This window comes from Mya arenaria, chromosome 17 (genome assembly GCF_026914265.1).
Source record: "Mya arenaria isolate MELC-2E11 chromosome 17, ASM2691426v1".
NCBI lineage: Eukaryota > Metazoa > Mollusca > Bivalvia > Myida > Myidae > Mya > Mya arenaria.
In genome coordinates, this window is record NC_069138.1 from 3774312 (window position 1) to 3786762 (window position 12451).

General features: G+C 34.9%; 1 protein-coding gene across 1 annotated transcript; it reads left to right on the plus strand.

Annotated features, from left to right (window-relative positions):
* Positions 1 to 637: 637 nt before the first annotated feature.
* Positions 638 to 9002, plus strand: LOC128223996 (uncharacterized). The gene is made up of 2 exons (XM_052933560.1): positions 638 to 707; positions 6570 to 9002. The coding sequence occupies exon 2, from the start codon at positions 6573 to 6575 to the stop codon at positions 8706 to 8708; it is 2136 nt and encodes a 711-aa protein (XP_052789520.1). The 5' UTR covers positions 638 to 707; positions 6570 to 6572; the 3' UTR covers positions 8709 to 9002.
* The last annotated feature ends 3449 nt before the right edge of the window (positions 9003 to 12451 follow it).

Genomic DNA, 12451 nt, shown 5'->3' on the forward strand with positions numbered 1-12451 from the left:
AACAAACGACTTGTCGTGTGTACTCGAACTGATAGCGAACTTTTATACATCTTAACAGATGAGAAAATGCATGCAATTGCACAAAACCTGCAGACCAATTTAGTCACAGTGATATTTCCAGTCACAAAATCCCTTCAACGATTAAAATCACTCCAAAATAAAATAAAATGTTAAAAGCCTTTCAAGATTAGGTTATGTCCATGTCTGGTCACATAAGCCTGAACAGACTGTTCAAAAATTGCAGCTGGTAGGAAGGACACAGCAAATACATGTTTGTGAAACGAACACAGAAAGTACATTTTTGCAAAGCGGACAAAGGGATTTAAAGTATCATTTTGTGCGTTGCAAGAACTTACTCCATGACATGACATTTAACGTTAAGGTAAGCATGTACAGTATTCTGGTAAAGTTTCTTTCCGCTAGAATAAATTGACTATGACGGAATAAACCATTGAATTGATTATGGTCAATCATGTCATGCATACATTTCAAGATTTCTAACTTGATCAATTTAGCCCGGTAAACCAAACAGTTTAATTTGAACATACTTTTGTATTTTGTCAAAGTCCATTATATATATATATATACACCCAAGTTCATCGAATAAGATCTAGTTTCGGTTTTAAACACTATTTATTCGGTTGTTAGGTGCCGTCGCGCTCACAGCTCTATTCGCATTTGGAGGATACTACATTTACTTTCTTTTCGTAAGTTTAACTTGTTTTACTTTGTCTATTCTTATCAATAACTTGATATATGTCTCAATATTTTATTTTGTTTCTTGTATTGTTTCTGAAAATGTCTTAACAGCTATTGATTATACTTGAGACGTAGTTTGTGCTTAGTTTACGTCAATAAATCAGTTTTGATTGTAGACCAATATTCTTATAAAAAAGCTGGTACAAATGTGTTCTATCAAAATTGCATTAAAATACTTGTACATGAATATTCGTTTCATTTAAAAATGCATTGAGTTAAAGAAAATATGAGTGCAATATAATGCACTTTAGCAAAGCCATAACGGTAGCTATGACCAGGGTCCAAAATTCTGAATGGTTTCACATGATGTGGGTTTAAATTTGATATAAAGAAATGTAATCAGGTTTAGTATAGGATTTAGATGACATGTTTTCGTTTCCATTTTATTTATATGTACTACCAACCACTCGTTTTTTTTTTGCACATTTCGCACATTGCCGTGATATATTTGATCTTGTTTTCAATATATGTCACCCACCGCGTTATTCTTTATAATATTTCCCGCGTTCCACGACGTCGAGTCAACGCAATACGCGGCGTTCCGATGTCTAAATTAGCGGTTATTTAGGTAGCTGGCGCTTTTCTTTGTTCTCGTGCTTTAAATATAATTCTAATCAGTTTTATTTAACTCATACAAAGTTGAACCGTAATCTACAAATACTTAACACGTTCCTTCTCTGCACGTAATTTGATCCCAGAAAATTATGCTTCGCAAATTTTAAAGAATTCAGACGCTATTGTTACTTTATTCGCAAAAATATAAAGTTTGAAAGCCTTTGTTAAACCTGTGAGAGTGTGAATAATAACATATTGAATAAAACTGCGCTCGTTTTACATTCGTTTTTTTAAGCTTCATATTCTGGTTGTGTACTGAGTATTTATATTAGAGCGATGTCTTTACATTGAATATTAATTGACATATACATACTTTATCAAGCATATAATTATCCAGTGACATAATAATAAAGTTTTGGGGATGGGATTGTTTACCCTCCCAATCAAATGAAATCCATTCTGCGAGCACTGTTAATTTACATGTTTAATCTTTTATTTGAACCAACGGTACCTTTTGGAATACCTGCATATCGCGGTAATCCGCATCGTGTATGTTTTCGGAAGTCATACGCGGAATTTATCGCCGCGATTTTCAGCGACGACGCAATCTTGCCCGCGGTGGCAACGCGTTTTGTGCCAAAATGCAAAAACCGCGTGGTTCGTAGAGTATATATATATATATATATCTATGATTGAGGATACAGCGAAGCGAGCTACCTTGTTCATAACGCTTTATAATGTTTAGTACACAAGTGGAGCCTTCTTCCCATATATGACGTTTGGGGTGGGAGAGGACAAACATCGGTTTTATCATGCATGCAAATTGGCCTACAAACTAAAAAAAATAGGAAATTTATATGGTGATCTGTGACCTTTAGGATATCAATTGCCTTACGTGGGCATATTAGAGATTCATTTCAAAACGTATAGATTCATTTCGAAGGTACGCCTGTAAAGATGTGTATATAAGATTTATGGAATGCATAGAGCACCACAAACTGGTGAGAAACGCAACACTGGCTTTGTTCTTATTTTAAAGCATCTGCGGATAACAGTTTTTGTATGTATTTGGAAGATGTTTTAAGCGATTTGATAACAAACACGTTTTTCAAACATACAAATGATGCATTACGCTTCTTGTTAACTTTGGTTACTAGTTTTAGCTTTGTTGACCAAAATTATTCAGTAGTACTGTACCATATTCTCTTATAGTTCATGTTTCAACGATTAAGGAACAATTTTGCATCAAGAAAGAGAGAAAGAAAGAGAGAGAGAGAGAGAGAGAGAGAGAGAGAGAGAGAGAGAGAGAGAGAGGGGGGGGGGAGGGAGGGAAAGAGAGAGAGAGAGCAATAACAAATCTAACTAAACATACAATAAACGTTCCATTGAAAAAACGGTTTCCCAGATATTTTTGTTGCTTTCGATCATTCATCAGTTCCAATATCTGAACGGTAAACCGATAAGCAATTACTTGCTTGCGTGAAAATAAATAGAAAGGTATATATATGCACTCTACTAAATGACGGTCGTCCTTGACGATATGGTACAGGGGCGTTTTACTTCTCCAACTAACATCAATATTTTAACTGTACACGTGGGCTTGGCGATCGCTTTGTATAATTGCATAAATTTTAGTAATTATAAAATAAATCTGAATCAGAGTATGTATATCTTTAATGTTAAAGTGGAACATATATCATAAATAAAAATTCCTTGCAAATCTGAAAAAAAATATCAGACAAAAATAGAAATAGATCAAATAACTTTCAAAAGAATGGTTATTGATTATAGAAATCTAAAGATTCATACAAACAGTATGTGAGTAATGAAATGAATGTTATTTCAAAAGGAACGCGCTTTATAATCTGTTGATTTCAAATTAAAGTACAAATTATGGCATTGGGTTTCATTTCAAAACATTCTTTAATCAATACTAAAAACTCAAGCCTTAAAATTAAATTAAAAGATAATGTTTTGCGCTTTATTTCAGTCAACCCAACAATCAAATAAGAGGCTTGAAAATTTCGTTTCTCTTTGTTTTTGTTAATTAATCATTTACTTATATATTAAGAGTACACATGCATGTATACCAACCATGGCATTTAGAAGTGAACAGTGAAAAAAAAACGGAACGTAACACATATCATTGAATTCTACGTCTGCATTGATGTTATTATGATTGATGAAACAATGCGCAATTATCTCACATTATTACAGCACAAACGTTAAGTTTGCTTGATAAGCTATACACAGTACTCCGTGAGCGGCGTAGACTGCGATGTGTTTCATTTAAAATGGTGAAGAAAAAGTGAAGAGATCTTTGTTTAAAGTCTTCATTTGAATTTAAATTTTGCCTTCCGACGTAGCATTTATGACGCAATTTATCACGTGGTATACACACACTGTGTACAACAATGGAGAATAGCATCATATATGTTATCCAAGTTATTGTGACCCGTTGATTCTACTTAATTATATTTTACGTTCATCGCTTTAAAAATAACTAAGAATACTATTAGTGATGAAAGTAAATTCCACGAACACTCCTAGAGAAACCAAAGATTTCTCAGTTTTGTTCTTGGTCTGATTTTGCATCTACAAATTGCATTAATCGTTGTGTTCACATATACACAATGGTGTAAATTGAATTATTTTGATATTGAAAATTTGTATACATTTTTTTTTTTTTTTATCAACTGTAATCATCATAACTCGCATTTGCGATACTTTAATGAGTATAAATCGCATTGATGTTACAAAAAAATAATCACGTAAGGAAATATTCTCAAACATTGCACTATTTCGTTTTATATTGGCAGAAAACTTTACATTAAAATCTGACCTAAATTTTTACTAAAGTGAGATATTCATACTGAAGAAATCCAGTATAACAATACGAACTAATAAAGTATAAATTTCTTAAGGATTGAAGTATCTAAAATTTAACATTTGAAACAGATCATGTTAGGTCTTTCATTATATTAAAATACTTCTGACTGAGTACCTGTTGAATAATCGAAATAATCGAAATAAGTTGCGGTTTATTTAAAACATAAATCAAATGATTGCTGACAGTTTCATTATATCAAATATTTAAATATTTGTCTGATCACTGTGGGGTATTAAATGGTTTACGTTGGACGAGGTGCGTTTATGTGCGATTTAAATAAATGTTATAAGATAGCCATTTCTTATTCGTTTACTTATAGAGCAATACTGAGTAGAATACTTAACTTATGTCTGGTTTGGTGGGTCAAGTATTTTATAAATACATGTACAATCGAGGGTAAAGCGAAGCTAAGCGAACTGAATTGCTTTTCTCCTCATGGACGTATTTATTAAAAGAAATATATAACAATTCCAAATGTAACACTTATAAGTTAAATATGTTAAACATTTCTTCAGATGCCTCTGTAAAGGACCCAAACGTTTACGTAAGAGGATGAACATTTCGCTTTGAATATTGAAACAAGCGCTCCTTACGTCGGGAGCCAAACAAAGACCGGCCCCACTTATGGAATGGTGGTTGGCTGAACCTCTGACCTCCATCACTCAAATAATTATAGTATTCATCTTTGCATTTTGGTGTATTTATGCATTAATGTACCTAGCTTAATTTCTTGTACAGCACATTTATGACAATAAGTGGCGGGCGGGGGAGGGGGGGGGGGTTGATGGCGCTGGGGCGCACTGTGCGTGAATAATTTACCCTCTAATTCCTCTAGTGGAATGATTCGAATAGAATACCTTATCCTCTAAAGTTTAGTGACGTTCAAAACATTATAATACTTATCATAGAGAGTTTGGACAATCTTATATAGATCTTTTGTATACATTTAAGTCACAGCTAAGATAATTTATATGTTTTTCCAAACATAGTATATTTGATATAAATTTCGATTGAGTTCTTCTTCTATTACGTTTCAAGTTCTTTACATGGATTGATGTAATTAAATCGAAAACTATCAAGGTAAAATTGTTTTCGCATTTTTTGCTAAAATTTATGTTTAACATTTAAATAATTTTGTCATGTTTATAGATAACAAATTCAATATTCGTATGTATAAATATGATAGTTGCCTTCTTTGTTTACTTTTATTGTGAAAATTGCCCTGTTTCCGGTTATTTGTATTTGTGCTGAAGGTTATTGTATAGAATGTTTCGTTTAAACATGCACTCTTACTTCCAAATAAGATTTACCTAAATTGATAATATTGTTTTAATGTTCCAAAAAGGATGAGTAAATGTCGAACTCAATGGTTCTTATGAAGTTTATTTTTCAAAGAAATGAGGATAAAACACGGCATTTTAAACTTATGAGACTATAGCAGACCGCAGTAAATATTTTAGCAAAAACCCCATCATTTAATAGTTTTGCGCTTTCTGCTATTAAATACACGGTTAATATATTGTTATCAGTAATTAATATTTTCCATAAAGTCATTATTTAGTAAGGAGTTCAAGGTTTTCTGTCAATATGGTTGTTTCATATACATGTATATGTATTGGTTTTGAATAAGATTGTCACTTCAAATTTAATGGTGAAAGCATTTAAGTAAGTTGCTAGCACAGGTACATTATGGGGACTATTCAGGAAGCCGAACATGGTAAGTTGCTAACACAGGTACAATACGGGGTCAACCCAAGTAGCCGAACATGGTAAGTTGCTAACAGAGGTACAAAACGGGTACAAACCAAGTATCCGAACATGTTAAGTTGCTAACACAGGTACAATAGGGGGACAACCTAAGTGGCCGAACATGGAAAGTTGCTAACACAGGAACAATAAGAGGACAATCCCAGTTGCTGAACATGATAAGTTGCTTACACTGGTACAAAACAGGTAGAGTCCTTGTATCCGAGCATGGTATATTGCTAACACAGGAACAATACAGGTAGAGTCCTTGTATCCAATCATGGTAAGTTGCCAATACAGGAACAATACATGAAGAGTCTTTGTATCCGATTATGGTAAGTTGCTTACACAGGAACAATGTAGGTAGAGTGCTTGTATCCGATCATGGCAAGTTGTTTACACAGGAACAATACAGGTAGAGTCCTTGTATCCGATCATGGTAAGGTGCTTTCACAGGAACAATACAGGTAGAGTCCTTGTGTCCGAACATGGTGAGTTGTTTATACAAGAACAATACAGGTAGAGTCCTTGTATCCGATCATGGTAATTTGCTTACACAGGAACAATACAGGTAGAGTCCTTGTATCCGATCATGAGAGCATCATTCGCATATTTTCAGACCATGGACCGTGACCCAGAAGGCCATCATTTCATGTCCCTGAGACTTTCCAGAGTTCTGAGGGACATCGGCGTCACCAGACAGATGGTGACTCGGAGGAGGAGGACATTCCTGTTTGCGGAGAAGGTTTCAACTGTAAATAGACTTATAAGATGTGATGCAAAGTATAACGCGTTTGTTTTTGGTAGCCAATCGGAAGGAACAACAACTCTAGGCATGAATTCAGATATTGATACTTTTGCATGGGAAAAACATTTTAATGTGATAAAATATTGGTCAGAATGGGAGCAAGGGGAGACGAATCTTTTGATAATAAAGAACGATTGTTCTCCGCCCCAACACTGCTGTTTACAGATGGTGAGACATGACTGTCCTTTGCCCGTCACACGGGAGATGGCGACAGCAAATTTGGATATGGCGGAGACAATGGATGGCATGGTGCTACTGAAAAACACTTGGTTGGATAATCCAATGGAGCAGATATTTGGTCGGTTATTTAGGAAACAAGGGCCCTCAAGAAGTGCTTTGAAATATTTAGACGTAATAGTCGCGTTAAAATACAGCGGACTGTTGTTTGAATGCAATTTCCTATTCACAAGACCAAAGCCTGGTCACTGGCCGAGACCTGAAATACTCGCGCAGGCACGTCAGTGTGAAACCTTCCTCGTTCCACAAGGACACGCTGAGAGTGATCAATCACAACTGGAATGGAGGTTTTCTACGTCAATGATTGAAAGACTGCTCATGTTTGATCTTAATATTTTGAAAATACAGGTTTATATATTTCTTAAAATCTTACGAACGTCTTTTTTCAAACCGTTAGTTGGTGATAGACTTAGCACGTTTCATTTCAAAACAGCTCTATTGTTCACCCTAGAGACATATCCACCAGAGATCTGGCAGGAGCGTAACCTGCTGCAGTGTGTTATATACTGCCTGAAAACTCTTCAACGATGGTTCAACCTTCGGCACTGTCCACATTACACGATCTCGGGAGTGGACCTGTTTGTAGGAAAACTGAGAAAATGGGAATTTCCTCTCCTGTCAGCCGTTCTGTCTGACATGATAGACAACATCATGGACTATGTCTCCCAGATAGAAATGGACCAAATAGGGGTGAGGATTGGTAACCTATGCAGATCAGTCAGTACAGGATATCAGAACTCATTAGCTACAGTGAGGTTCTGCTTTGATTGGACTTTAAACGATATATTCGAATTGTATTGGAGATGCACGATTGAAAGAATTGACATTTCTAAAACAAGGAGCATTCTCATAAAGGTTCGTGAGATTCTTTATGACTCCTATATATGGGAAGAATTACAGCATGCACAGACGTTCCTATACCAATATCTTGCCTCCGTGACAGCATCTAGGTGTCTTCGCCTGAAAAATCGAATACCATCAGACGTTTACCGCCTGTACGAGGTCTCTCTAGACTCAGATCTCACCTCCAGCAGATTGAAGTTTGCATCTATGATGTACTGCAGTGGTCAGTATGAGAGGGCTAAACAGGTGTTGGTCTACACGGAGGCGCTGATGCATGCCGATGTGTGGCAGTACGGTCGGTTTTCAGGAAGGTCTCAACATAAGCCTACTGAGAGGTTTATTCAAAAGGTTTTTGAGCTGCCTGTTTCGGAAGTTATAAAACGGCATGTTGCATGCTCCGTTGTTTTTAATTCATTAGAAATATGTTGTGTACCTGGGTTCCTAGTATACGAGATGCATAGAACGATTCGCCCTGAAGATTTTCACCACAGACGTAAATCATTCGATGATTGGATGGACGTTGTAGTCATTGACTCCAAACCCTTTATGTTCTACCTGCAGTACCTCACGTTCAGACAACTGGGAGAAGAGAGAAGACTGGAAGCACTCGATAAGCTACACAACTACGTTTGTGTTGAGAGTAGAGGGTGTGGTTATATAGATACAGCCCTGAATGTACTTGGTCACTGCTATGAACTAGAGAACCGGTATGAACTTGCATGGACAGGCTACAGAAAATCCCTCGGGCTCCTTCCTTACAACAACGCAGCTAGCTGGCATATAGCCTTGGCATGTTACAGAGAATTTCTAAAAGAATTTCCATACAAAAACGCAGCAATATGGCATTTAGCCTTGACTACTAGTATTTGAAGTCTGTTTTTGGTGCCCTCGAGGCCATGAAAGTGTTTCCGTTATAAGGTTCGACCCAGCTTCTTCTCTGATGAGAATTTGTCATAGTGTCAATAGACAACTGGTACCATGTGTTTTTATTTCATAAATCAATGAATTAACGTTAAGTGATTGATGAAGAAGAAACAGTTAAACCATCTGGTTACATAACATGCTTTGTTGAAATATAAAGACATCTTATTTAAACAGTGTTTAAAGGATTTCGTGTACCCATGCATATGTCAGCTTTATTAATAAAAGAACTCATTAATCTCACGATGGCCAATATATAAACATATGTTGCTGTGGGTGTTTTTATATTTTCTTAAAAATAATCTCCTTCAATATTAATTGGGCAACAAGGGGCAATACGTTCGTCCTCTCTCCATTCAACAATCATGTTGATTTAGTATATATTTGAGGATAACACGTCGGAAGAACTATAGTATTGTTCCATTACGGCTCTTTCTTTTCGAAAACAGACCGAAGATTTTGTTTCCTTTTCTGATAACCATCACTAGCATAATCCTTTTGTTAACGTTTTGTTGTCGATTTCGAACAGACAAGGATGTATTGTGTATTATTTAGGCGAGAATTATTTATTAATGGGCTGTTTTAGTAAAGTGTTATATTGTGTATAACGTATGTGTTTGTATTTGTGTACAATATATTATATTATAATATATTATAATAGAAAGTTAATCGATCGGTTTCACAGTATAATTCGGAGGAAATAGTATAAGGTGTTAAACCGTTCAAAACAAATACGACAATGCACAATTCAAAATAAGACTACAAAAGCGAAAGGTTTGATGAAGAACGTACAATTCACAGATTTGGCAAAAGCTGACAAGCAAAGACATACTGTAAGCAGGTTAAACGATTAGTCTCTTAGAATCTGCCAATCATTATAAAGAAACTGGGTAACAGGTACAAATAAACGTAAACGTTAATATCTAGCAGTCCCCATTTGATGAGTAAAGCATTGGCCATCGAAAATAAATGTATTGCATATAACTTATTAAATCATATTCAATCATTTCTACGATTCAAATTGCTCAAACATTTAGTAATTCCATTATCCTGATGCAACTTACAGTAAATATGTTTAAAGGTTTGATTGTCACCACGATATATATCATGGTACAGTTTCAATGTGCACCAGTAAAAATAATTCATACAATGTGACATTTATTTTCATACCAAATAGTAAAAATTAATAGTAGTAATCAATTGTACTGACCAAAGAAGAATCAATATGCACACCTGAATTATGTCTTAGTGACATTAATAAATATCTAAAAAAAAATATATATGGAAGACAGTTTGGCCCAAAATTACTTCATAATAATTTGAAAAGAGATTAAACATATGTACAAAAAAACTACCAGTTTAAGTTATGTTTTAATATAAAATAAAATTTTCTCCATAATCAATTTGAGTATATTGAACACCGGTAATGTGATCAAAAATACACGAAGAAAATGCTGTTATATACTTGTTGACAAACTCTCAAGCACGTCCGTTCCGATATCGGCTTTCCACTTATCTCGCTCTTCAATGGCTTTCTAAGTAGTTCTTGGGACTCAAGTGGATGGTTCGCAGTAAGCAGATTTTAAAGTCATGAACAATTCCGAGAAATTATGACTGAAGAGATGTTACTCGCATTTGCACGAAGGTATGCAGGGCCATATTCAGAATTTGACTTGAGAGGGGTTGCACTTTGCTATCTAATCTTCAAACGAGCACACCTTTCCACTGTAGCCGAAAAAAGAATGTTCCACTCGTGATATTTAAGATGACCTGACCCAAAACGTTTATACTTATTCTGGTATATATGATACATTATGGACGTCCCCAGTTTTGGTATTTTGAATGTATCTGTAAACCATTTTGCTGGTTATTGCTAAGGTCACACGTCACTAAATCGATTAACATTAATAATACTAAAAAAGCAAATAACACATAATCGGAAGTGATAACTCAGTGCTACAGGCGTGTTTTTCTTCTATTTTCCAGCATACCATATTAATTATCAGAACGTATGCCACTTTCATCCTTGTATTAGCCGCATTGGCGTAGAATATCAAGCAGTTTTCTAGAACTCGAGAGTTATTATCCTTTGTATCATTTTTCAGGGTCCTACCGATAGCGTACTTTTTTTATTTCACGTTTTGTTTGCGAGATTGGGCATTTATGGATTGTGTATTATTCAGGTGATTATGATTTATCCATGAGCTGTTTAAGTGCAGTTTTATATTGTGTTTAATGTATGTGTTCACATTACATTATATGAGCCGTATATCAGGAGTATTTTATTTGAACATATGGTTGCTATGGAAACAAGAGTAAAATAATGGTCATTAATCGTCGAGAAAATAATTCGCTAATGACAATCATTTTAAAAAAAGAAATTGAAAGAAATTAATCTACATAGAAAAAATACTATTTGTGGCATTTTTCATTAATGATTATTTCATTTGTAATAGTTATGTCTGAAGGCCCAAAATCGCACGATGCGGCTCATATTATAATTTGTGGTTAAGTGTCTGTCTCAAAAATCCACATTGTAATTCTGAGGAAAAATAAAAAAATATATATATATATTTTTCAAATCAAAAACAATTGTTAAAAATTTCAAATACGGCCACATAAGCATATAAATTGATTAAAACACAACCTTCACCCATTTTGAAAAAGAACACACATGCAGAGACATACTGTTAGCAGGTATAACAATTCGTCTCCTAGAATCTGCAAATCAATGAAACTGGGTGCCTGGTGAAAATAAACTCAACATATAAACGTCAATAGAGTAAATGAGAAAAACTGAGGCCAGCAAAAATAAATGACATTCAACTAACTCATTAAATGTTGTGAAACTTCTTTTATTGCTACGATTTTCTCGTTCGTTTCGTTCACATAAATTTCTTGCTACCTGATACAATGTCCAAAACATTAGCACATTTAAATACCAGTATAAGTTTTATTTTAATTTAAAACCATTTTTTTTCCTAAAATATATGATCATATAAAATACGGGCCTTGCGTTTTAAATACAGGAGGATAATATTGTTTGAACATTCGTTTTCAAACCCTTTAGTACGTTCACCCCCCCCCCCCTTCCCCTCTTCCACATACCACATTATTCAATGGTGTTCTAAGTAATACTTGGGACTCAAGTGGATTGTTCGCAGTAAGTAGATTGTATCCAGAGTCATGAAAAATTCCGAGAATTATTACTAAAGATATGTTACTTGAAGTCGCGCGAAGAAATGCATGGGCAGCTCAGGATCTGACATAAGGGGGTGAGCACTTTGCGGTTGAATCTTAAAACGAGCACCCCTTCCCTCAGGAGGCGAAAAAGGAATGTTTATAGCGTGAAAATTGATTACGATGATCTCACCCAAAATGCTTTGGTTTATTCTAGTTTAAAATGATGCATTCTGGACGTTGCCACATTTTGTCTTTTGAAAGTATCTGTAAAACATGTTGTTGGTTATTTCTAAGGTCACACGTCACTAAATCGTATAACATAACAGTCCTTTAAAGGCAGAAAATCGGAATTGGCAACTCAGTGTTGCAGGCCTTTTGTTTCTACAAGCTCTAACATACGATATAAATGAACAGGTCGTGTGCCATTTTCATCCTGTATTATCAGTATAGTTATAGAATATCAAGCAGTATTCTAAAAGTGGTATAACCCGTGTTACCCTCTTGTATAA